The 27,854-nt window shown below is 38.1% G+C and overlaps 2 protein-coding genes across 5 annotated transcripts in view; one reads left to right on the plus strand and one right to left on the minus strand.

Annotated features, from left to right (window-relative positions):
• eif2ak4 (eukaryotic translation initiation factor 2 alpha kinase 4) overlaps positions 1 to 2,250 on the minus strand; it is a 173,704-nt gene extending 171,454 nt beyond the window's left edge. The window contains exon 1 of the mRNA XM_039742281.1: positions 1,922 to 2,250. Coding sequence (XP_039598215.1) covers positions 1,922 to 2,050 — 129 coding nt within the window. The 5' untranslated portion in view covers positions 2,051 to 2,250. The remainder of the gene's footprint in view (positions 1 to 1,921) is intronic.
• LOC120519143 (kinectin-like) overlaps positions 1 to 20,240 on the plus strand; it is a 146,716-nt gene extending 126,476 nt beyond the window's left edge. The window contains exons 1-8 of one of the 4 annotated variants that reach the window (XM_039742283.1): positions 2,299 to 2,368; positions 5,102 to 5,199; positions 8,313 to 8,406; positions 9,582 to 9,689; positions 10,542 to 10,786; positions 12,907 to 13,000; positions 16,414 to 16,521; positions 18,448 to 20,240. In XM_039742283.1, coding sequence (XP_039598217.1) covers positions 5,159 to 5,199; positions 8,313 to 8,406; positions 9,582 to 9,689; positions 10,542 to 10,786; positions 12,907 to 13,000; positions 16,414 to 16,521; positions 18,448 to 18,498 — 741 coding nt within the window. In that variant the 5' untranslated portion in view covers positions 2,299 to 2,368; positions 5,102 to 5,158 and the 3' untranslated portion in view covers positions 18,499 to 20,240. Of the gene's footprint in view, positions 1 to 2,298; positions 3,868 to 5,101; positions 5,200 to 8,312; positions 8,407 to 9,581; positions 9,690 to 10,541; positions 10,787 to 12,906; positions 13,001 to 16,413; positions 16,522 to 18,447 lie in introns of those variants that run through there. The other 3 variants (XM_039742282.1, XM_039742284.1, XM_039742285.1) reach the window with 3 other exon arrangements.
• Positions 20,241 to 27,854: the final 7,614 nt, after the last annotated feature.

Below are 27,854 nucleotides of genomic sequence, written 5' to 3' on the forward strand. Positions count from 1 at the left end.
GATGGGACAACATCTAATACATGTAGAAGACTCCAAACATTATCCGTTTCCTGGGTTGTGCTGACATTTGAGGGATTAGGGGATACATGGCTTTGTCTGGCTGTAACCCTAGGAGACCTGATCAGGTCAGGGATCAGAATGTCGTTGAGAGTGTACTTACCAAACTTTCATGTGTTTGATGAACTTCAATGCCTCACAGCATAAGCAAATTTCTGGTCGGGGGCTAAAAATTTATTGCTAGCTTTTACTAAAAGTATATATGCCAAAACTATTTGTTTTTCCATTCTAGAAAACATTGTGTGTCATTTTTCCATTAGGGAGTTTTAATAAACAATATTTAAAAAGTTTTATTCAACAGTAATTTTATTCAGCTGAAATTGAAGAAAGGTCACAAATTAAAGAAAGAACTCTGCAAAGCTCTCAATAACAGGGTGTGATGGCATTACCTAACTTGCACGTTTACTACTAGTTCACAAAAAATTGAAGTTTAAGACATTTGAAGAAATCAGATGGAAAAAAGAAGAGCAGCATCTGCTTGGTTAACCATAGAAAAAAAATACTAACTTCTCTCTAACACTACGACCAATTTATTAGCAATCAAAATGCATATCAGTTGCTTAGACTATCGAACCAAATTAGATACTTTAAGGCTGTGATGTTAATTTTTAGCCACTGCATTTATACAGGAATATTGTGGATAAAATGAAACAAATAGACATGCAAATAAATGTATTGGGAAATGTAATCATAGATAAAAGCAGAATGATATGTGAGCATAAATATTTAAATGTGTCATGAAGTAGGGAGTTTTATTCCTTATTACTTCATATATTTATTCGATTATTTCAGTGAACTGTCATTTTCACGCATCAAAGTCAAGAGGGTGGGCTCTAGCCAGTGCTGTATTTTGATTGGTGAACCTTCGGCAGGCAGGATGTAAACCTTTAGCTATCAAGTGCCACATTTAAAGCACTTATTTCAGATACAGACTCCTGATGGTGCGTTTCTTGAATTAAAGAAGTGATTTCACACAGTAATTCTGGTGCTGTTTCTATGCAGTCAAATCCGTCCCAGACTTGCTCAATCACAACTTTTAGCGTTCTCTTAACTAATGATTCAAGGGTTACACTCGCTACAGCCCACCCTCACGACTTTGACTAGTGAAAATTAGTTTTAATTTAAAGATGTATTTCATTCCACATGAGGGATCACTGAAATAAATACAAAGATATATCTCGTCAAACATTTAATTATTCATGCTCAGATATCATTGTGTTTTAATGGCTTATTTTCACGTCAAAATATATTTACTTATTTATTCAGCGTACATGTTTGAAACTTTGTTATAGGAGTTTTAGCATGTAAAGTGCACAAAAAAGATTTACTTCTGTATGAAATATACAGGCAGTATGATATCGTGCTTAAGGCTTTGTACTTCAAACACTAAGGTTGTGGGTTCAAATCCTGCTGCGGACCCTGACAAAAAGAAATGTAACCAATTGGATCTCAAATGTTCTAAGCAGTAATTGGGTTAAAGGCGTCAACCCAACAACTAAATAATAAAATATTTTAAAAATGCAGACAGTAATTGTGGTATCCGAGTGCAAAACTGAATTCTAAAATCGGTATTTCCAGATAGAAGCGATTACACAGTATTAAATAAAAGTAAGATGATGTGCCTTTGGCGAAGGCAATACTTAAAATAAAGCAGCCTCGGGGATGAAAAAAATCAGGACCCCTTAGGTTATTGTACGCCAATTAAGATCACTTCAAACCTCAAGGAAGACACTCCAGTAATAAATATTGTCCCAGTGCTCGCCGGGTATGCATTGACGTTTTAAAATCTTCCGATCTTTTGCTTTTACGGCGATCGTTAAACAGAAAACTCTTTCTTTCAACGAAGACCCTGATGTTTGCCTACCTTCCATGGGTGATTCTGCCTGAGATCCGTAAAATCATCCCCGTAGATGGACGCCAACGCCTCCACTTCATTCTCCTGTCGGTCCCGGTAGTCATCGAGCGGATCGGCGTCGCTTCTACCGGAGCTCATGTTATGCTAAGCGCTCATTACAGGACTACAAGCTCGATTGCAATGAGAAAATCTCACAGCTATAAGGAGCTGTTAATCGGCAATTGTTTTCCATGAACGCAGCCCAATCTAAGATTTGTATAATGCACGGAAAAAAAAAACTCCAACCAAAAAATGTGCAAAGTTATTGGGGGACTGCAGCATGCGCAGCCAAACCTTCGAGCTGCGTTGGCGCATTTCATCACATCACTCGGTCGCAATGTAGACGTGTCTGCGTGACGTCAAGCGGCCGCAGCCTACAGCAAGAGCTTTTTGGTCTAAACGGTGTTCCATAGAGTGGCGAGTATCTCTGTATTTTTATCGACTGTCGTTACAGCTTTAGTAGACATCCAGGAGATCAGTGGTAGAGATGAATTGAGCCCATTTGCAGGATAGTACTTATTTGTCAGGCAAAGAATTTAACGAGTATTAACAAAACACATTCTGTTGACAGAATGGCACTGAAAAGGAATGTCGTCAGCTTGCGTTGAGCGTTATGGTACCGAAAGCAGCTGGAATGCATGTGTGCAATAAGGATAACAGCACAAAAATGATAATTGTTATGTGGTTTGGAAAAGGATGTACTGTATTGGTGGATCATGGATTTAGTTTTATGATCATTTAGCTATGCATGAAGTTATATTGCAGTGGCGCTGTACAAGTTATATCAGTCATGGATGAATCACCAAAAGAATGAGAGTTGGCACTACATCATATATAGCAGCAGAGCCTATGAAAACGGCAACCCATCACAGTCGCACATGCATTTTCCAACTAGTGCGGCAAAAGGCAAACGGTTCTTTTAAGGATAGCGAATCACTTCAAAGAGCCATGTAAAGAGCAGAGAATCCAACCATTGTGGCGCTCAGCGCCGACACTACACTGTTTTATTCCAGTAATGCCCATTTACACATGACCGAATTGATTTTATGGACCATTCCATTACTACCTGCCAAAGTGACGGTGAGAGGACATTTCTATACAAGAAGGTCACAGGAAGAAGCAGGTGTCAAGGCTGTGGACATGTGGGTGCACTTGACTGTCAAAGAGCAACAACCAATTGTAACGAGATACAAAGGGCATCGAAAGTGCAAACGTCTCTTCAAAGATTTGATGTCTCAAGCCTATTTGTTTAACCTTGTGAAAAATACCTTGGTTTAACCTCAAGTGTTTGATTTAGACTTTTAAAACGCTGATTTTGTTGGCGAAGCAAACTGCCATTTCATTGTGATTTTCAAAATCTGAAGCCCCCCAGTTTCCATTATAAGAAGCGTCTAGTTAAAGTGCTGTTGGGCGACAAAGAGGGGTGCTATTCAGAGCATTTATGAATTTTCCATTTTAATTAAATCTCAGTCATATATGAATAAACAAAGTATACAGTTAACACAATTATGTAATTGAATTCTGTTGTGTGGGAGATAATTTAAAACATCTTTGCTTTGGTAATTTCTTAAAAGAATATGACAGGTTAAATGATCACACAATACTCTATGTGAAACAGAAGTTGTAAGGTATGGCCACTGCAGCTGCAACTTCATGCTGCGATTGTCCCATTCTGCCATATCCTAAAGGTGTTCTGTTGTACATGGAAGGCTACTGCAGAACACTGAACACATTGTATTGTTTCAGAAACCAGACTGATTTGTGACATTGTGCATTGTCATGCTGGAAGTATTCTGTGTCTGTTAGCACAGATATGCTAATATCCTTAAAAGCCAGACATATTTTAAGTGTTTGAGGAATTGGACTGGGTTTTGCAATGCTGCTAAGTTATTACAATGTGTTTTGGGATTTTGCAGGTAAGTAAGACAGAAGTTTTGAGGTCAGTTAGTTCTACTTTCTAATCATGGTGCTAGAGAGAAAGCATTTTGGAGATCTGTCTGAAATAAGGCATGGGGCACTGGATTCTGCCTTCTTGAAAATGGTATGTTTTAAAGTGTTCTTTCAGAGTACTTCCATGTCATTAGTGGCTCAGTGTTAAATATTTTTCATGCTTTCCATCTTTTTTTCAGACACATTTATCCTGAACAGGGTTGCGAGGCACCTGGCGCCTGTTTCAGCAAGCACCTCTTCACACATAAACAATTATCCATCTTCATCACATTTTATTATGTAGATATCCTGCAGTTATAAAAGAGTTAACAGGATTATCACGGCCAAAGGTTCTTGGCATTAGTTTCTAATGCAGTGGGTGAATTTAAAATATATCCACTTTAATATTACAAATATGTAATGAAACGCCAAGAAATAATGTACTTTTCAATTAAAATTTATTTTATGTCATAAATATTTAAGGAAAAATATTAAGTGGATTAGGCCTAGGCAGACAATTTGGAAGGATGCCTGTCTGAACCCTTGGTTGCTCAAGTGGTACCTACCCAGTCTCATATAGTTTCTCCAAATAAACAAGGTGCTTTTCACAAGTGTCTGCTATTCGTAAGGAGCTCCTAGACAATCTGAAGAAACTGAATGCATGACTAGGCAAAAACACTAAATTTTGTGCTAACTGGCATGGCATCATCGGTGAATAATTTTTTCATTATATTAAAAGCCAACCCCAACATATTTCATTCCCTGGTGTACAGTCTTCATATCTCCTGTGTTTCTGCACAGTTTGTTTCCACATAGTCAGGTTACCCTTTTCTATCTCAATGATGTGGTGACTAGCTTGTTATGTCTGAGCCATAAACTGCTTTGTGACTGACATTTCTGGGATAGGCTAAGGATCATCAGGCCTCATGGAAGACCCTTACAATGAGGTCTGCAAGTCTATTTTTGAGCTTTACACAGTCCATGGTCTCCATGTAGCAGGCTTTCACTAGAATATTTTTTTTAAAAAATGTGTGAGGCCTGTTTGTACTCTGGGTTATTTCCAAACATTAGATGTGTTTTCAGCTTTTGGAGCAATGGAGTAAAATGTAAATCTTTGAATTAGTATTTAATTGAATTTAGAGTGTTTCAAATAAAATTTTGTGTACTCTGCTTCAATTTTATATTCTCAATTTTTCTGAAATATGTTTTTCATTTGAATAGAATGAACATGAGAACACCCAAGCGGAAGATTTGAGTTGCCACCAGAGTATAGAGGATATGAGGATTTTACTTGCAGCAGCAGATGAAAACAATTTAATGTATGTAATCTGTTTATCCTAGAAGAGTGTTTTTGTGAGTGTGTGCAAAATGAAATCCCCTGAAAATGGGGAGAACATGCTCCTTATTCTAGCAGGAACCAAAACTGGTAGCAACACCAAAGCAGTCAAAAACAATCGTTATTTCAATAGAATGTGCCCTGCAAATAACATCATTTACAAATAAACTTACTGAAATGCAACCAATTATACATTTTATTCAAATGTCAAAAAAATTAATGTCTTACAGCCTCCTGTAATAGAGATTGACTACACTATATTGCCAAAACCATCTGTATTTAGTAATATAAGAAACACCTTTTGCTGGTACAAGTGTTGAGTCACATGCACAACTGTGTATTTGCCACAGTATAATGATACTAGCAATAGAACAGGTCATTATGAAGGGCTCAATTCACTTTCAACATGGCATGGCACTGCTACAGATACCCTATCAAATGTAAGTGCCATTTTTGTGAAGCAAACATGTTTGGGAGCTGCAACAGCTCATCCTTAAAGTGACAGGGCTGTTTAGGTACGTAATTCATCACTATGGAACGCACAACTGCATCAGAAAGCAACATCAGCACAAAAGCTGTTCATCTTGATTTAAATATCATTGGTTTCCATGGCCAAGCAGCTATAGTCGAGCTTAACACTAATGCTCAGTGCCAAGTTTTGGTAGAGTGGTGTAAAGCTCACCACTGTTGTACACTGGAGAAGTGAAAATGCATGGTCTAGATTGATGGAACATGCTTTACTTGTTGGTCATCTTATGGGCGAGCCTGGATTTGGCAAAAAGCCTGGAGAATGCCAAATATCTCAATGCTTAATGTCAGCTGTAAAGTATGGTGGAGGAGGCAGCGTAGTCTGGGGATGATTGTATTGGTTAAGGCTAGGCCTGCTTGTTACAGTGGTGTCAAAATGTAACACTAAACCATACAAGAACATTCCAGACAATTCTGTGTTTCCTGCTTTGTAGCAAAAATTTGTGGGAGTGAATGTCTTTTATTGTGGTAGCATGATAATGTCCTGTGCAAAAGCAAGGGACATGCAGAAATTGTTTGGTAAGTGTGAAGTGGAAACACCCATGGAATGAAGTGAAGTGCCGTTTGTGAACCAGACTTAAGTGCCCAACATTAGTGCTTGACCTCACTAAATGCTCTTGAATACTCTCCCTGAATGGAATCAAATCATTGCAGCAATGTTCCAATAGTGGAAAGCCTTCCTAGAAGTTTTTACAGTTGCAAAGAGTTTGACTAAGGAAATATTGTTACTACCTTTGCTTTTACTAGTAATGTTGGACAAACAGGTGTCTAAATAATTTTGGACATATAATGTAAATTCCAGGCATTACCTGACTGGTTATGTTCTGTGACAGATAGACAGGCAATAAACCGTGTCCATACAGTCTATTTATTAAGCATGATGTGTGACTTGATTATAACTCTTTCAGCAGCAGTACAGCTTGGTTTCCAGGAGAAGTAATTAAAAAGCGGACATCATGATTATAAAGTATTTCATTACTGAATATATTTGGCCCAATAGTTTCATATGCCCTTCAGATATTTTGGAGTACTTAAAAACGAATTAGGACAGCTCCATGTTAGCATTTCAGCATGCTGATATTTTTTAATAAGCACTAATTTTTGGAGGTCATCCAGTGTTGTCTCTGAACGGCATCTCCCTGAGAATTCAAATGCTGATGAATGTATGATGAGTCTGGGCTTTATTACATTCCAGTTTCTTTACTTAAAATTTTCTATTTCGTCTTTCTCATTGTTCTTTTATCTACAGCTCAGATTTGTCCTCAGGACGTTTGGAAATTTGTCTTTTTTCTCTGTTACCTGCGCATCATCCTCTGTATAATTTTGCTGCCTCTTCGGCCTGTCCTGTTAAGCTAGTTTCTGATATGAATGTCTTTCTGCATGGTACCGGCATTGTGCGGTCCTTATAATGTTGAAATGGGCTTTTAAGCTTCCTTCATCTATTTTCTTTGTGCTAATGTGCTACCCCAACTCTATTTTTTTAATAAAATAAGCATTTTATTCACAGTTCTTATTTTACTCCTAGATTATGTTCTTTACTTGGCCTAGATTCTGACCCACTCTGTAAACTTTGTTCTCTTAACACTTTGGGAACTTTCTTCCACACGTCCTGGGACTGTGTCTTCCTGTACCTGGTCTCCAGTAATTGCTCTCCTTTTATGCTGCCACTATTGTGAGAACAACTTGTCTTTGCTCTCCTCAGTTATTGTGGTTTTTTTTTGTTTTTTTTTTTAAACTTTTCTCTGCCCTCTTCTTGCCTATTTTTCATCAGCAGGTTGTTACTTTATGTTAAATTGCTGCCAAATCTTGCTGGTGTCTAGGTGGAAGAATCAAGGTAGGTCCACGATTAATGCTTGGTAGTCTCCCTTTATTAATTTAAGTATGCTAGAGCTGTTAGCAGCACACATAAATGGTTGTTTTGATAAGACCCTTTTACATTGTGAGTATATTGCTTCATTAGTATAAAGTTATAATACCTGCTGGGTGCCCTCTGATATTCTTGTATTTTGTTCTTCTGTCTGTTTTCTGGAGCAAGGGTGCTTTAAAACGGAGGCATAGTGATGCCTTATGTTACCTTTTAGTTTTGTTCCAGTTTAGTATGGTAAAAGGTCTGGTGGAAGGAGAAGAGATGGGAGGGTGTTGGCAGGTTATAATTCTGTTTATTTGGTTTATCTCTTTCTAAATCATGTTACTTCTTTTATGTCTTTTAACAATTGATACTTTTGTATACCTTTCAAGTAAAAAATATATTAAAAAAAGTATTTAATCACTGACCTAGGGTACTGAATAGGCAGAGGGAGCAGCAAAATCTTGAAATCACAGGAGTACAGTTTCATACCTCAAGAGATGACCAAATAAATATGCCCATGCTATAAGGGCTGTGGTAACCATTGCACTGCATATTGGGAGTGCACAAACACGAATGCCTGTTACATTAACCACATTCTGACAGAGATATTACATGAGAGCACAAATAAACATAAATCAAAGAAAGCAGAGCATGATTGTATATTCAAATGTGAATGTCCTGGTGATGATCAACTTCCTTATTCTCTCTGTTCTTTACAGACTTCAGGACTCATATGTTTGTATTGAGTCTGAACTCAGTAAGCAGGAGAAGGAAATGAAGCAACTCAGAGACACAATATCAAGGAATATGGAGGTAGAATTCTTACAATATATACTGATTTCTTTGTTGTGTTATTTTTGTGTTATTCTCAATTGAATGTGTATGTGAATTTGCTCCTAGAAGAAACACTTAGAAGTAATTTCCCATTTGAACTTTATGTTGTGCTCTATGCAACATCTCACTTCAAGTTTGTTGCAGTTACCTGAATGTGAGATTTTGCTTATCCTACAAGTCAACCTAATACATTGTAATTGCTTTAGTCTGTTTAAATTCTCAGTGACCATCATTGTTTTCTCCACTATAGTTACAGACTTGTAGGCATTAGTGTTTTGACCTTTCCTGTACCTCAAAACACTTACTTGTTCCTTAATATCTTTTATATGCTGCTTTGGAAATGTCTGGAAGCTGGAAATGTCTTGTTGGCACATACCTAGCCTGCTCCATGACAGATGTTTATTACCTTTCTGCACTCTAAAATAAAGACAGTGCCATCAAATGGATTTATGCTGTCAGACTAAGATGGAGGATAAGGCAATATGACTGTAAAAATAGTGACCAAATGCTTAAAAAAAGTAGAAAAAAGAACAAGCAAGCATAAAGTTACATATAAAGTGCCTAAATATGACTGTAGCAAACCAGAGCAAAAATGGCATGACAAAGATTCAAGTTAAAACTACAATGTAGAGGACAAAGTTGGTTGGCTTAGTTACTAATCACTACTGGAAATCCCAGAGTGTATTAAGGTTGGAATTCATTATAGCTTAGTAATGCTTCAGATAACACCAAAATGGCAAACAACAGGCACAATAATAAGCACGCTTGAGTGTGAGTATTGAAAGGGAATGCATATGGCATTGAAGGCTTTACCTGAGTGTTGCTATTTGTGGGAAATTGCCAAACTTTATATTCTATGGTATTAAACCAATGCAGAGAAATTTATATATAGCCTAGGAGAAGAAATCTTGAAATTATTATGGTTTAATAAACTTGTTAGATAGATAGATAGATAGATAGATAGATAGATAGATAGATAGATAGATAGATAGATAGATAGATAGATACAAATACAACTGAACAAAAATATTTTTTTCATGCTAGGACGTAAGTAATGCTAAAATGTTTTTATGGTTTGTGAATTTTAGGGAGCAGACACAAGATCTAAATAACTCACTGCATGTGTTGCTGTGTGTGTCCTTGTTTTTGATCAGGAAACAAAAATGTTAGAAATGAAAACTCAAAACTTAAAACACCTCACAGAGTGCATCCTCGAAGAATTTCCAAATCTGGTACAGAAACGTCAGGAAATGGAAAATGAAGTAAGCAAGCCACCTAATGGATCATCATTTTATTAAAAAGATATTCATTCGATATGCTAAGCAGCAGCATCTGTGCCTATGTCTGATACACTGTATGACCTTAAAGGAAGAAAATGACAGTGCATTCTGTACATGTAAAGTTTTATATAGAAAAGTGCTGTTTAAATAAAGGCTGTATATATCTTGGACGCAAGCCAAGACAATGTGAGTAGGGTTGGGGTGCCACAGGCTACCTAATTTATTGATGTTCAGTATGGTTTAGAAAGAATAGAGCAGGCAGTGACAACTAGGATGCTCCTGGTCTCTGGGCTGGTCAACAGCTGATGACAAATGGCTAATGCTAGACCATTAATGTAGTGGGTGAAAAGAAGAGGCTAGTGAGGAGGTAGGGCTAAGGAGACCTCACAGTTTCCTTTGTTGGTTGCAGTCTTCTTCACCACGGATGAAAGTGAAAATAGTCGAACTCTGTGTGGCTCTAAGTGCATTCCCCTGAGTCAAGAGATGTATGAGATATACACATTGTGTCCGGAAGGTTGAGAAATATTTAAATTATGTAAAATACATTTCTAAAAACTGTGAGAGTCTGTTAATACTCACTATATCTTTATCATAACTGTAAAGTATAATCTCTATGCTAGATAATAAAAAAGATTTAAAAACTTGACCTAGTCTCTAATTTGATAAAATGTACTGTTGTTCAAAGGATGTAACTGTTATATAAATATACAGAGTTACAGTTTTGTTCTTTATAATTTTACTTGTACTTGTGTTAAAAGAATCTTTGTACCATTAGTTTTAATTTAATTGTTACAGTCAGGTAAATTGTTAAATTGAACAAACACTCTATTGTAGGAGTCAGCTGACCCTGACATGCGACTGGAAGAAAGCCAAAGCAAACAGGCAGGCAATGAACAAGTTGGTTCAAGTGGCCAGGCTGAGCATCTCGAGCAGCATTCTTTCACAGGATCAAGCTCTAGAAAACAGTGGGAAAGGCTAAGTGAACAGAAGAATGTGAATATGCAAGAGGCCACCTATGAGAATATGAGTCTGGAGCAAATGAAAATTATACTGCAGCAAAAAATGGATGAGGCCATACTGTATGTTATTTATTTCTACTTTTCTTTTAAGTCCTGCACAGACAATGCAGATTTTAGCACATGTCATATTAAGGGAAACTGCAGAATCAGGGAGTGCAGGTTTTTATTTCGTTTCTTATTCTGACATTTTTTTTGTTTCTTTGTGTTCAGTAATTGAATAAGCTTAGTGTAGTCATGTATTAATATTCATTCACTCAGTTTCAGAACATCTCATCAGTATTTTATTGTTATTACTGGCAATATACTCTTAAGACCATCCATTCATTTTTTATAGTTTATATTTCCCATTATGTAGTCAGAACCCAAAGTTAATTGGCAGAAAAATATAAGAAAGGAGGAGACATTTCTGTGTGATTCTTGGCATACAGAATGTTAGGCAGACATGCAACAAATGGTAGAAATAGAAGAGCTTTTTGGTGCTGGCAATAGCACAGTAGTTCGCACTCATTCGTAACGCCTCTATAGTCTTAAGATGTGTGCAGAAAATGGGTTGGTGGTGCTAGAAACCTCTTTTAAAATTTTGTTGCTTTCTTTTACAATATGAATCTAATGTGGCTTCTGGTTGCCTAACATCAGTCAATGCATAAGATAAGATGAGAATCACATGTTTTATATTTTTGAAGACAGTTTCTCTTCCCAAAGTCTTTGTGACATTTTAGCCTGATTTTTTCATTCACCTCTTCATTGGTTATGTTGCAAAACTTTTACCTCATTGCTTGTTACCTTTTCTTGCTTATTATTACAAATTACTGTCACGCATCAGCCACCAAAACAACATTGGTGAGAACTAGCATTTGACAGAGGGCTGATTACAACCGGACTGTGGCCCTAGTAGTTATCAGCCTTGCTATGTTAAAATGGTCTTTATGTTGCATGATCATGTCTGTCAGAGTACAAGTATAGCAATGCAATTCTGCTTCTTAAAACTGGTGTGATGAACTACAGTGTTTCTCTATATCATCATATAACATTTATCCACTTCTGTTTGCTGCAGAAATCAATCACAGTGATGCAAACTGGTAACTAATTGTCCGAAATATAATCAGCTGGATTGGTCATATGTCTTACATCTTTTATATAACATAATACGTGTGAAAGTGCATGTTCACATTGCAAAGGAATGAATAGCGAATTTGGGGTGACCCACACAAAGGAGGAACTGACATATGAGGGACTGAGATACCCGAGAGTTAGTTTTGCATCCCAGGAAGGCCATAGAACTGGCAATGAAGTGCTCTTTTCAGACTACAAAAATGAGTATTTGATAAAAGTGCATTATTATTTAAACCATGTTAATGAATTCAAGAAACACATTACGTTCAGTCTTTTTTAATCCAAAAGATAAACGTTTTATCAAGAAGTGATGCTGCAGTAAATTGTCTATATAAAACATGAGTTATATAATTACTGCATATTTCTTCAATGAACCTCAGTTACTTGACCAATTACACCCCAAAAATGAACTTTAGCATTGCCTCTTTGCTCCATTCTTTTTTCATTTTCTAAGTCTTTCCACTAGCACCAGCAAATCACCTGCATTAAGAAATAAGACACAAGAGGGCAAAGTATTATCCATCTTCTGAAGCCTAAAACACCAAATGAACTCAGTAAATGTGTATTTAGTTGTGTTAAACTTTCATAGTCATCCTGAACTCTGCTTATCAAATTCATTTTCTCAAAATGCAATAAAGTGATCTAGACAAATATGTTATTTAGGTACTATAAATCATGTGTTTTCTGTTTGCTGATCATTTTGATCACTACCTACTTTATATTGTCTTTTTTTCAAGCTTGTGTATTTTTAGTGCAGTGACAAAGCTTTCTTTAGTGACTAACATAAATAAATAGTTAAATAACTTTCTAAGTTCTAGGCAACCTAATATGTACAGATTTTCTTGTATGTACAGCATTTGTTGTATACAACCAAAAAAGATCTGAAAACGTAAGGCAATACATTTGCAAAAATTGCCACATATATAAGGGAGAAAAAACACACACTGAGAATTGATATGAAAAACATGTTTAGTATACCAAAAGCTTTTTGTAATTATACTTTTACGTGGTGGGAACTGAGTGGGAACTAATTATATTGATTTCTGTAATTTTCATTTTTCTGTCAGGCTTGATGATATTTATGTCAACTTAAAGCATCAAGTTCTTAAACAGGGCAATGTGATAAGGGAACTTAATGAAGAACTTGAGGTGATAACATTGGTAAGTCTCTCTTACACCAAAATGTTAATAAAAAAATGGTTTTTCATTTAGGCTGATTTTCCCAATTTGTTTAACAGAGCTTCTTTGTTCTTATTGTTTTCAACTCAAAAGAATTAGCTAATTTTTAATTCCATTGCTTTCAGGTCCTTTTTAATGCAAAATAAACAATGCCCCCACATGGATTTTTCAATGCACTTTAAATGGCAGTCACAGCTTAGTTAGCAATTCCCAGCCTGTCAGTGCTTTCTGACTTTTTATGAAATGTGTAGTTCTGTTCTGTCTCACTCTAACACTTCATAAAATATCACATTTGATCCTGAAGTCTAGCTCTTCACTTTCAAACCTGAAACTCTTATTAATGGATAGAGCTACTGTATCTGGTAAAGAAAGCATTGCAGAAGGTCTGGACTCTTTCAGCCAACCTATATTCTGCAGTTGGTAGATATTGCTCTATTGCTTCTGTTGTTGCTGCTTTCTTGCACACTGACTGAAAGTACAAATATATATGATTGTGTTTTTGTCTGCAGTCTGCATTCATTCCTTTAGACACTGACTTGTGAATGTTCAGGTTATGAGAAAGTTTCCATTCGGTGCACATTTGGTTTTTGTTTCTTAAATAAATATTAGGATGTCATCATCTGTCAAACATCACTGAGTATTCTGAATAAAAATACTGTTACACTGAATTAAATATCCATCCATCCATCATCCAACCCGCTATATCCTAACTACAGGGTCATGGGGATCTGCTGAAGCCATTTACCGCCAACACAGGGCGCAAGGCAGGAAACAAACCCCTGGGCAGGGCGCCAGCCTACTGCAGGGTGCGCACGCCCACACCAAGCACGCACTAGGGACAATTTAGAATCGCCAGTGTACCTAACCTGCATGTCTTTGGACTGTGGGAGGAAGCCAGAGCACCCGGAGGAAACCCACGCAGACACGAGGAGAGCATGCAAACTCCACACAGGGAGGACCCAGGTAGTGAACCCAAGTCTCCTAACTGCAAGGCAGCAGTGCTACCCACTGCGCCACCATGCCACCCTGCATTAAATATACACAAGTTAATTACATTGCTTAAAAGGAGACTTCACACAATGAAGGTCAAACTAATCAAACTTAATAGTATAGACTGATTCTTAATTTCCTTAGTTTTTTTCTGTGATTTGAAAAGTGTTTTGATATAAAACAATGCAGCAATTTTTTAGAAGTGATTAGGAACCAGGAGATGCATATGCAACAAAAACCAAGAGCAAGTAGGTTCTGAAAGCCAGAGGATCTCTCTTAATTAAAGTCCCCTACAAAATTCAATATTGATAGTTAGAAAAAGAGAGCTGAAATGTATGTATTCAGATTTGTCAGAGAAACAGTCAATAAATCACAGACTAACTGAAATTTTTTATCCACAGTCTTGGACAGTGTGCCACATGCTATTCTGACCTTTATGTTATTAAGTTAATAACATCACCACCCATCACTTCTGATGACCACAATAGCTAGCAGCACATCAACACGTAACCAGACTTTCCCCTGGGGACAAGTAAAGTTTGATCTATCTATCATTGCATTATAGTGTGGCAAAATAGCAGCTTTAATAAAAAAAAAACAAATGATGTGAAATTCAAAATATAGCGATAGCAAAATCTGCAATGCTGAAAAAAAATGTTAAAGAACACAATATATTTGAGTCCTCTATTATTAAAAATTATAATAAAATATTAACTGACCACAAGAAAAAATTCTAGCATTTAAACCAAAAAACATTAGGAGCATGACAAAAGTTTCTAAAATGTACATTAATTTGGGGATAGGCTCTCGTCCCTGTGACCTTAAATTGAATTAAGCGGGTTATATATTATGTACTGTAAATGCAAAGGACAAACTTAAAATCATTCCATCATTAGAATCTGTCCATTGTTTTTTGCTAGAAAATACAGCAAAGTGAAGAACACCACAGATCAAACAGGTATTAGCCATAATAATGTCACCCTATTGATTATGAGTATGGGATGCAGAATTAGCAGTTTTGAGAGGAACTGCAATGTTTAAGTCCAGTTAATTAAGTTAGATGTTCCAAAGCAACATTTAATGCATTTAAGGTTGCAATGGATCTTAGATAAGCAGCTCAGTTTGTGTTTTTGCAAATCAACCACAGCCTAGCTAGCTGATATAATCAATGAAACCTGTCTGTTGAGTTTTTTGCACCAGGATGCTCCATCTACAACAAGAGAATTGTGTATTCCCTCTTCTTTTTCTTGGTATATCGTTGTCCCTGACAGATGCTGGCCACTACAATTGTTGCCTGGAGACCATTTCACTTTAGGTGTCAAACTTCAAACTCCAAGGGTCACTAGGTAACAAAGTATCCTTGTGGCCTGGTTTGGCACTCTTCCCCAGTCCCCAAAGGGTCTTAAAATATTAAGCCTCTCTGTGCTTTAAAGCTATACATTTGAAAAATCAAGATCCTTCTCAAAGTTCATGAGCTTGTAATATAAGCTTTGGTATATGTGAATTTTCTCAATATATGTGTGTATTTGTATTTATGTAACATTTTGCTGCATAGATACCTAGTATGTGATAGAACTAGAAATAAACAAACTCGAGGAGAAAAGAAACATAATGCCAAGTCTTGCTAAGCTCCACTGCAGTCTTCCTTTCAAATCAATAAACATACAGTACATTAAGATGATTTAAACTTGCATTTTTATGAATTGTTTGTCTTTGTTGTGTTATCCATCTGAAACAAGCAGAGGATAATTGATATGCACTTCATATGATTAATTAAATTTGAAACAAAGGTCTCCGTTAGACCTCACATGCACTTGGGGAGTTGTCTGTTTGATTTGTTATTGAAAGATGAGTTTTTTATACAAGTTTATTATTATTGTTACATGGATAAAGTTCAATGAAATTCTTATTCATATGTGCTATTCAATATACATCATGTTACCACCCTACAGCTTATGTTTTCACTGTTTTACTAATTTTGTTTTATCTGAACTTCCTCTGGCCATCTACTGCTTTATCACATCTGATGTACTAGGCGAAGGCCCCATTTAAAAAGTAACAGTGACTGACTTGTGACAGTGTATTCTGCTTTCAGTGAATTTTCCATCCACGTTCCTCTCAGCTTTAGTTTTGATGAAACTCCATCAAATTGTTGTTCCTTTTGTGGCTTTGGTGTATTATAGAGTAAGGTGCATATTTACACATTGATATTGGCATCTGCTGTTGCATCTTTATATGATTTCCTTTTGATAATTTTTTCCCACCAGACAGTAAACTGTAAATTTTTTTTTTTTGTGGATATGATTTTAGTCAAAAAATAAGAAATGAAAAGCATGATTTGATCCAACCTTTTAAGAAGCAATGCAGGTAGTGAAAAGTTACTTTGTGTGTCTTCTTTTTATAAGGAAAAGAAAAAGCGGGAGAGAGAATTTCACAGATTAAAACATCTCACAGAATGTATCCAAGAGGAATTTCACACTCTGTTAAAGAAGGATCAGCAAACGGGAAGGGACGTAAGTGGCAAATAAAGTGGCATTATTCATAGGCTTAATGGTGCACTCAATACATTTTATTGTATTGTGCTTACTGGTTTCATTTTCAAATATGTAAGTTAATTCACAATACTTGGCAATGAACATTAATCTAGACAACAAAAGAGGGTGTATTAGGGGTTTTGTGTCTGCAGTGACTGTCATAGTTTTTAACTTAATTTATTTTTATATAGAACTCCTCATACAGCCTCAAAGTTCTTAAACAGCAATAGAAGAAGTTCAATCATATTGTCTACATACATGAACATATATGTTCCAGGTACACCCCTGGACTTGAGGACATGTTGCAGCCTGAGATTCCCAGAAAATTAAACCAGTTTAGTCTTGAGCAGAGGTTGCTGCATGGAGATCTATTCCAGATCTTCAAAATTCTCAAAGAAGTTGATACATTAGATTCAGCAGAATTCATTCAGCTTAAGGGGGAATCACATACTGGAGGACATCAGTAGAAATTAAGGGGAAATGCAGCTGAGAAGCACTTCTTTATGCAGAGTTGAGGGAATCTGTAACAAACAACTGAGACATGAAGTTGAAGCAGAAACATTGACAACCTTTAAGAAGAATCTAGATAAGATATTAGGACAACTTTTAGCTGAACAAATGAGCAACAAATGGACTGAATGGTCTCCTCTCATTTGTCAAATTCAGATTAGATTTAGAAATACTTTGTTAATCCCTAAGAGAAACTTCAATAATTTGGACCAAACATGTAATTAATATAAGCAAATCATTACAGTGTCCACTAGCAGAGTATTGTTTAGTTCAGAACTCGGTTTAATGAGGCCTAAAATTGTTCTATACAAAAATACAAAACAAGTTCAATCTGCCTAAAGTTGTCAAAATTGATTCTGGCTTCTTGGCACCTGGTAATGGGAAAAATCAAGTTTTAAAAAAAGCATTAAAGGAACAGAAACCTGAATTTGTGATTTTAGATTTTTAATTTGAATACTATTTATAATTTTAATAACAGAAATCAGAACCAAAACAACATGCAAAGGAAGATGATGTCTTGCTTAATTACATATTTTTAAGAGAAACTTCATGGTGAAAAATTAGTTGTAAATTGAAAAGTGACATACAATTAGAAACTAAAAAAGTGTTTGGGTTCCAAAAGCCTTGTCTATTACAATTATGCCAAAGGTATTTTGGAAAATATGCTTCAGGCCATACCGTTTGTCGCTTTCAGTAATTGAAGCAGCAGTTCTTACCATTATGTCATTATTGCCACCCTGATTGTATGCGTCTTCTAAAAATAAAATGTAAAATAAAATTCCAATCTTATAAAAAATGCAAAGTGTAAAATAATGAAGTACAAACAGCAATTCGTTTTTAGGAGTGGCATTTTGGAACAGTCTGAATGTTCCCCACCACCTCCTTCTCCTCCTTTTATATAGAAGCTTATGGGTCAAGCACAACTTCATTGTAATGTTAAGTGTGACATGATCTATACAATTCAACAGCACATGCAGGTCTAGTGATGAAGCAGAAGGATTTGAACTTCTCATCTTGAATACTTTTAATTCCAGGTTTTGCTGTGTTCAAGCCATGATTTTTCCATTTCAAATTCTGGCTCAGATACTATTTAATCAAATGTAAACTACATGTAGTTTCTAGAGAACCCATATCTGCTTCAAATTCTGCATGTCTTCAACAGATTTGGAAATGAGAAAAAAACATACTGTAAGGATACTTTTTCTTTAAATAACAGGATTATGTGCCATAATTAGGCAAATAATAAGCTCTAAGTTAATATAATAGGTTGAGAAGCAAATAAGCACCACACAATATCATCTTCTTTTGGCTCAGCATAAAATAAAATGTGGTATGACCCCTGCCTTTCTATTAAAGTTTTTATTATTCTCTAACAGTCTTAACTGTTTTCACCAGGAAAGAGATGGAGAAGTTCCTGAGACAAGCAATGCGAACATTTCTGACTGAAGAAGATGGAATTCCTTTGTGCTCCTATTCCAATTACCGTGCGTGCTTGACTTTCACTCATTCGTTCACTTCTGAAATGAGGACACTTACTATGAAATACCTAACTTGTGCCATTAGTTCTCCTGGAGGGGCCTGCACATTTCAGGGTCTTTCCACTCATTGGTGGACTTTCACTAGCCATGTGATTGCTGATATAAACCATATGATTGGTGAACATACAGTAATAAGAATTACTGAGACAATACTTACACAGACTAATTCAGGACTTGACATAACATGCAAATAGACAATTTGACCTCTGAATTTAAGGGCATTGTCATTTACATATTTATTAAAAGTGTTTTTTTGGTTTTTTTTTTGCATAATAGAGCTGAAGTGAAATCTACAAAGTGTTTATTATTTTATATTGGCAATTTCACAAGGCATAACAAGTACTATGGCTGAAAACCTGCATGTGTCTTTGGTCAATTAATTGCAGAAAAAATTCCCACTCTATGTATGCAAGAGGAGATTTCATAATGCTAGATGCCATCTTGGGGTTGTTAACATTAGAGGAGCATGGTTCCTTTAAAAAGTGTTGTTCTTTGCATGCTAATTACCTTTTGGCGAATTCAAACATCTGTGGACTAATCAATAAGGAATTATAATCCTGTGGAGGAATGCTGCGATTAGAGAGATGTTAGAATAAAAAACCTCCTGGAGTCAGTGTAACCAGTAAGAGGTCACTAGAGGGGTACTGAATTGAATGTGTTCATTAGTCTCTTGGGCTGGTACCAAGGAGGAAGCACTGGAATCAAGCAAGGTCAGATCAGCTCAAGAGTTTATTTTCAAATAGGAAATACGCATTAATATATGAACCACTTAAAGAGGATCATACAACTGGTCAGCTGACTCACATTGGGAGGCAGCATGTAAACTTACAGAAGTTACAAACTTGTTGGAACCTGAGAGGACACAAGCAATAGCCCACCAGGAGGATGTTTAGTGAGCACCTTGACTGGAGATAATCATTGATATGTTATGGCTTAGGACTGAATTCATGAAAGTTCCAGCAATGACGTCTTGAAATTGCATCCTATAATTTTGAGAGAGCAACCTAGAGTCCACTTTAATAAAAGAGTCTAGACAGTCTAAACAATTTCCTTTCTTGCTCTGTACAGTCAAGATGTCCTCTCTGGTGTTTTCCTGTAAAACTGGTCTGTTCTAGAAATTGGTCACTGATAAACAGTCTACCACGTTTACCCATCCCCAGAGACAAGCATTGGCACTGTCCTGTCCATTGTGATTAATTTTCCTTTTTGAACCCATCTGGTGTACATGTTGTGCCCTTTTTTTGTAAGCAAGAAAAAATTTTAAAAGCACCAACTTTTAGACGATTGGTTTATAAACTGTACATCCGTCAAGGGTATTATTTGCTCATGTAAGTGTGTATATGTGTGTAGCTGTGTTCGTTAAGGGTTTCCAAAATAGTTCCAAAGGCAGCTAATAGAAAGTGTTGTGAATTTAGTGGGACATGTATACAAAAAAAGTCACACGGTCTTAAGTGTCTTTGTTTTGAAGGTGTTAGTGAAAATCAAAGCAAACCATTAATACAAAAATTGATAATGCACGCAAAAAAAATCATTGTTTATGATGTTTCTGTTTAAGGCTTGAGTATCTTAATTACATCTCCTTAAGTTTCTTTATGTTATCATTAATATAGTGTAAAATATACAGTACAGGCCAAAAGTTTGGACACACCTCCTCATTCAATGTGTTTTCTTTATTTTCATGACCATTTACATTGGTAGATTCTCATTGAAGGCATCAGAACTATGAATGAACACATGTGGAGTTATGTACTTAACAAAAAAAGGTGAAATAACTGAAAACATGTTTTATATTCTAGTTTCTTCAAAATAGCCACCCTTTGCTCTGATTACTGCTTTGCACACTCTTGGCATTCTCTCGATGAGCTTCAACAGGTAGTCACCTGAAATGGTTTTATTTTTTATTTATTTTTTTTTATTTTTATTAATGTTTTTTTTTTTTTTTTAATTTATTTTTATTGTTTTATTTCAGGTGACTACCTGTTGAAGCTCATCAAGAGAATGCCAAGAGTGTGCAAAGCAGTAATCAGAGGAAAGGGTGGCTATTTTGAAGAAACTAGAATATAAAACATGTTTTCAGTTATTTCACCTTTTTTTGTTAAGTACATAACTCCACGTGTTCATTCATACTTTTGATACCTTCAGTGAGAATCTACCAATGTAAATGGTCATGAAAATAAAGAAAACACATTGAATGAGGAGGTGTGTCCAAACTTTTGTCCTGTACTGTATATTATGACATACAGTATATCAGGTGTGACAGTAGAAGGCGCTATACGAGTGCTTAACCCAGCACAGACAGACACAAGAGGCACACTTACACGAATTCACTTTTTATTTTCAGTTCTCTTCTTTACAGTCCTTTGCACTTCACACACCATGCTTAAATCACCACAAATATCTGACATTCCTTTCTCTTGTCTCTTTCTCATCTTCTCTCTATTGCGACTCTACTCCACTCTTTGCAAGCTCCGTCCTCTTCCACCCAACTCCAGCTCCCCGAATGGAGTAAGGCGGCCCCTTATGCGCTCCAGGTGCTCCCTGATGAGCTTACAGCAGCACTTTCTGGTGTGGCGGACGTTCTGCATGGGCACCTGGAAGCACTCCTGGTGTGGCGGAAGTGCTGCATACCATGGTTTCTGAGCCATCCAGGCACCTGCTGGTGGTGGTCTCGGGTCCCCAAAAGGTTGAGCTTCTAACCTCTGTTCCCATGGCCCCAACACCCACCAGGGTGGCTGCCTTCTCATGTCCCAGGGGAGGTACAGTTCCTCCCCCAGTCCTTCTATCTTCCCGGAGTCCCGGCTGGGCATGAGCCCCAGCCATCCGCCACACAGGACATACAGTCAGAAACTTATATCCCTCTATATCTGTCAATCTAATCTGACCAACACTTCATCTTCCAATCTGTGTTTCTAATAATCTGAGATCATTCTATTGTCACACTAGAAAATATAGCAGAGAATTAAGAATATTCCATTGACAAGTTAGCTTACAGAGAATAAACCTGAATTTTTAGCTATGCTAAACCTTGATACTATTCAAATTAAGGTAACACTTAAGTGAATTTAAAATTAACATTAAGTTTCTCAGATTGGCTCTTGCAACATGTACTGTTTGTGTTGCTTTTGAAATTGATTTACTGAGGTACATCATATAATTACCTCAGTGAGTTTGCTGCTTTGCCTAGTGTCTGCTAACACCATTGCAACTCCATTTTCCATTTGGAGAGCACCTGTCTGAAAACAACCTACATGATTTTTTAAAAGTCAGGTGTCGTGTGGATATGATCGGTAAGAGCTGGCCAGTCACTGGATATCACTATTGAAAGACCTGCTGTCCTCAGTGTGTGGTGTCAAAAACTGAACATTTTTCCAGCATTATTTCTTATCCCACATATCCAAACCTTTATGCTGACAGGTGAAGTACAGACATGAATCACTGGATCTTTTAAAATTGCTGTGTATGTTGCTGTGTAAATACTGAACCATCAGAGAATCTTTCTCAGATTAAGCTATGCCTCTGCATGAATTGAATTTCAGGGTCATATTGAGGCCCCATAACTGACCCGTCAATTGAGTTTTTTGTCTTTTTGTTTGTATATTACATTGTGAATAATAAAGTTATTTTCCAAATTCTCTGTGTGTGTAAATCCCTCAAATATCTGAAGATTAGATGTGTTGAGAGGACAGTAAAAGTATTTGGCAGGGTGTCAAATACTGTGGTTTTATTAATTCCAATGTCCACTGAAATATGGGAATTTCATGTTTTATGTGCTTGTTCAGAGCAGAAGAAGCATCAGAGGCAAAGACAGGGGTTAAGCCTGTCAATGTCCCCATTGAGAAAGAGAAATCCATACTATAACACTGAGATACCTTGTGCAAACAAGTGTGCATGGCAGTAACCAATACTGAGTGGTGTATCTTGTTACTGCAAATGGCCCTGTGTATTAAATCCCTAATGTGAGACAATAGCAGGAAGTCTGCATAGTTCCTTCAATACAGTTTAGAGCATGCCACCCACCTCAAGCTAATAATGCCTGACCCTCTAAACAAGAAACGGGAATGATTGGAGAACAGCATACAGTGTTCCCTGATTGATAGGTGTCCAGAGATTAGCTGCATACTGTTCATTTCAGAGGCCTTTCAGGAAAGCAAAGTCACCAAAGCCATCTAGAGGATGGTGTAACCTGATGATCCAGCTGTGAAGGAGCCCTGGGTGGAGTTGTGTATTACTGCGGGGTAAGGGGGGCCGGGGGGTCAGTAGATTCATGAAGGACTGATTTAATCTTATGTACCTTTAAGCTAAGGTCATGCACACACACACACACAAGACCCAGATTTCAAACACTTCAGCACTGATAGAAACCCTAGAGGCGGGTCCACCCTGGCATCACTGCTGCTGGCCCCTCCTTCTGGCTTTAAATGTTGCTCAGAAAGAAGGATCCTGAAGTGGTTCTTTGACTGTGGAAAAAGAGTCTCTAGCAAGCAGTTTTTTTTTTTTTCTTGATATCTCTGCTTTTTTGAGTTTAATTGCTTCTGTCTTTGGATTCTGCTTTTTGGATTGTGATTTTGGAATTGGTTGCCATGGATTGCCTTTGAGACGCCTCCTTTTTGATATTTTGAAAATGTTTCTATTTCTTGTTTTGCTAATAAACTTTCAATTGTTGCCTTTTGTTAGCAAGCAAGAGTTTTACTGTCCTTATCTAGGACTTGGCTGCGTTTTTGAACTTTTAAAGCTCCCTATTATTAAGTCATCTTAGGCTGCAGCCTACAGGTATCTGTTTGGGGACTGGTTGTCAAGAGGAAGGTCAGTGAAGGTTATATCCTGCTTTTGTGGTTCATTTTGGAGGCCTTTCACCATGTTTGGAGCTTCTGATTTACAAACTAGCTAGTCATACTCATCCAAGATTGTAATGCATTATACTCTGAGATAAAAAGAAAATATGTCTGAGGTTTAGACAAAGTTGTTAAGGCAAGCTTCAGTAAAATGATTTTGAGCTGTAGACCTTTACTTCTTAAATGGTCTACAGCTCAAAACACCCTCACTGAAGCTTGTCTGAACAGCTTTCAGCACAGTCTGCTGTGTTTTTTCAACAAAATATCCACAGTAACAACATTGCAATTTTGTCTTTTTGGCACAACTTAAAATGCTGCCAGTGTCAGTGACAACTTGGGGGTAGAGTTAGAAGGTGAATTGAGCAAAAAGACTCATGAGCAGGGAGCAAATCTTCTGGACAAATGTTTTAATGACGAATAATTAATGTGAGAAATAGAAAAAACGGGAGATCCTGGAAAAGGGCAAAATCGACTATAACTAATTGTCTAAATCTTTTTAGGTACTGCCAATACTGAAAGTCTTTGACCCAACCGGTGGCAGATGCTGCCATTGTAAATTAAGCAAAATAAATGATGTCTCTCTTCTGCTTTGTGAGTCTTAAGTGTAAAAAAATGTTGGTATCTGTGTAGAATAGTGATACTGTAACAACAAATATAACATTAAAATGAAATACACAGCCTCAAAATAAAAGGAAAATAAAATTAAAGATGGCATAACACAAAATCTCAGACTACATAACTCAGAACGTCAACAATTTCTACTAGACAGAGTATGGCACAGTGCAGTTCAACCACTAAAGTGTTCATCATACTTGTGTAGTATTGTGCACTGCACTGTTCACTTGTCAAGCAGACTGATTTTTGTACGGCATCCCAATACACGTTCAATTTGTTACATCTTGCCAGAAGAAGGGGCCTGAGTTGCCTCGAAAGTTTGCATATTGTAATCTTTTTAGTTAGTCGATAAAAGGTGTCATTTCAATCTAGCCAGTAAACAAAAAAGAGCATGCATGTGTTATGCCTTCATGGAGGATACATCCTGCAACTACAATATAATAAAAACTATTTTAAACTGCTTTTAAAGCACTAAAAAAATAAAGTTACAAACGAAGGTTTGTTAAGTCTACAAAAAACCTTAAATTTTTATGATCATAATGGCAAGAGAAATTAAAACCTGAAAACAAGGAAAAAGGGAGAGACAGAAGGTGAGAGGGCTTTATTGTGGTTTTGTGAGGTGGGGGAGTGGAAAAGTCCCCCCTTTGTGACATCAGTAACAATGCCTGCTTAGCAAGGCCCAGTGGGGCAATAGGTTTTTCTTGTTTAGTCATTCCATTTGCTATTTGCTAATCTGTGTTTAACCTGTAATCTTAGCCTTCTTTAATGTGTGTCTGGGGTTAAATGTTATTTTTGTGATAGGTTTTTAAGTTTAATGACGTTATTTTAGGTACCAAGAGGCACAATACTATGGAAATTATTAGATAGACTAGCTATGCTACCTGTCAAAGACAGGTATTAGAACATATATTTACAATGTTTTGCCCTACATTTACCTTCAGCGCCGTTTCTCAATATTCGCATGTGTGTTAGCATTTCTTCTCATACTTCACACATGTTACATCTCAGACTCGTCATTATTTTCAAGACGCTTTGCTTGCCTTCTTTTATACTTGTCTTTGAAGGTTACTCACCGCATTCCTCCCAAGCTGTTTCTCCTCCTTGTGTATCTCACACTTGCACTTCCTCTTTAAACAAATCACCTTTGCCAAACTGACCAATCAGACTGCTCAGAGGTACTGGACACACACACCTTAGTGGTTTATCATGCAGTAGATCTTCTATGCTTTGTGCTGCAAGAAGTAGCAGAAGATAAGAGAAGAAGTGGGAGAAGAGACGTAAATAGAGCGAGAGCCAACATCAAAACAAAGAACTAGAGATATGTCGTTAAAACAAAACCAAGAATTGCAATCAAATAAAAAATAAGCTTGAGTAACAGCCAAACTGTTTTAGTTATATGAAAGATGAATAAGGAAAAAATGGTTTTGGAATTCCTCAATATTGAATAATGAAATAACAACTCAAAGCTGACCTTTTAACCCGTCGTGCCTTAATTCATTCACAACCTCTGAGGACATGCCCCTTAATAAAAGGTGAAACAAAATGGCAGCAATCATAATAAAAACAACATGTCTGCAAAAACAGGCCAAAATGATTCCCAAATCTAAGTTAGAAATTATTTCACCTCAAAAACCTTTCATTTGAAATCCAAGATAATTAAATCTCCATCCATCCATCCTCTTCCGGTTTCCCGAGGTCGGGTTGCGGGGGCAATAGCTTGAGCAGAGATGCCTAGACTACCCTCTCCCTGGCCACTTCTTCTAGCTCTTCTGGGGGAATCCTGAGGCGTTCCTAGGCCAACCAGGAGACATAGTCCCTCCAGTGTGTCCTGGATCTTCTCCGGGGCCTCCTTCCGGCTGGACGTGCCCAGAACACCTCACCATGGAGGCGTCCAGGAGGCATCCTGATCAGATGCCCAAGCCACCTCGTCTGACTCCTGTCAATGTGGAGGAGCAGCGGCTCTACTCTGAGCTCCTCCCAAATGACTGAGCACCTCACCCTATCTTTAAGGGAAAGTCTAGACACCCTGTGGAGGAAACTCATTTCATCTGCTTGTATTCGTAATCTCATTCTTTCAGTCACTACCCATAGCTCATGACCATAGGTGAGGATAGGAACATAGATCGACTGGTAAATTCAGAGCTTTGCCTTACGGTTTAGCTCCTTTTTCACCACGACAGACCGATGCAGAGCCAGCATCACTGCGGACACCACACTGATCCGCCTATCGATCTCACGCTCCATTCTTCCCTCACTCGTGAACAAGACCCCGAGATACTTGAACTCCTCCACTAGGGGCAGGATCTCACGCCCAACCCTGAGCGAGCACTCCACCCTTTTCCGGCTGAGGACCATTGTCTCGGATTTGGAGGTGCTGATTCCCATCCCAGCCGCTTCACACTCTGCTGCGAACCGATTCAGAGTAAGCTGAAGATCACGGCCTGATGAAGCAAACAAGACGACATCACCTGGCTGTGCCTAGAAATTCTGTCCATAAAACTTATGAACAGAATCGGTGACAAAGGGCAGCCCTGGTGGAGTCCAACTCTCACTGGAAATGGGCTCGACTTACTGCCGGCAATGTGGACCAAGCTCTGACACCGATCATACAGGGACCGAACAGCCCTTTTCAGGGGGTCTGGTCCCCCATACTCCCGGAGCACCCCCCACAGGACCCTGCTAAGGGTGTAGAGTTGGTCCACTGTTCCACGACCAGGATGAAAACCACACTGTTCTTCCTGAATCTGAGGTTTGACTTTTCGACAGACCCTCCTCTCCAGGACCCCCAAATAAACTTTTCCAGGGAGGCTGAGGAGTGTGATCCCTCTTGTAGTTGGAACACACCTCCGGTTCCCCTTCTTAAAGAGGGGGACCACCATCCCGGTCTGCTAATCCAGAGGCACTGTCCTCGATGTCCATGTGATGTTGCAGAGGCGTGTCAACCAAGACAGTCTGGTGGACGTATCTCATCCACCCCCGGGGCCCTGCCACCAAGGACTTTTTCTACCACCTTGGTGACCTCAGTCTCAGAGATGAGAGAGCCCACCTCCAAGTCCCCAGGCTCTGCTTCCTCATAGGAAGGCATGTTACTGGGATTGAGGAGGTCTTGGAAGTACTTCCCCCACTGACCCACATCATCCCGAGTCAAGGTCAGCAGCGCACCATCCCCACCATATACATTGTTGACACTGCACTGCTTTCCCCTCCTGAGATGCTGGATGGTGGACCAGAATCTCCTCAAAGCTGTCCGAAAGTCGTCCTCCATGGCCTCCCCAAACTCCTCCCACGCCCGAGTTTTTGCCTCAGCAACCACCGAAGCTGCATTCCACTTGACCTATTAGCTACCTTCAGAGTCCCACAGGACTTCAGCTTGACAGCATCCCCCACCACCGGTGTCCACCAATGGGTTCAGGGATTGCCACCACAACAGACACTGACCACCTTACGGCCACAGCTACGGTCAGCTGCCTCAACAATAGAGGCATGGAACATGGCCCATTCGGACTCAGTGTCCCCCACCTCCCTCTGGACGAGGTCGAAGTTCTGCCGGAGGTGTAGGTTGAAGCTACTTCTGACAGGGGACTCTGCTGGACATTCCCAGCAGACCCTCACAACATGTTTGGGCCTACCAGGCCTGACTGGCATCCTCTACCACCATCGAAGCCGACTCACCACCAGGTGGTGATCAGTTGACAGCTCCACCCCTCTCTTCGCCCGAGTGTCCAAGACATGTGACCTCAAGTCCAACAACATGACCACGAAGTCAATCATTGAACTGAGGCCTAGGGTGTGCCAGGTGCACATAAGAACATCCCTA

This window comes from Polypterus senegalus, chromosome 18, assembly GCF_016835505.1.
Source record: "Polypterus senegalus isolate Bchr_013 chromosome 18, ASM1683550v1, whole genome shotgun sequence".
Lineage (NCBI taxonomy): Eukaryota > Metazoa > Chordata > Cladistia > Polypteriformes > Polypteridae > Polypterus > Polypterus senegalus.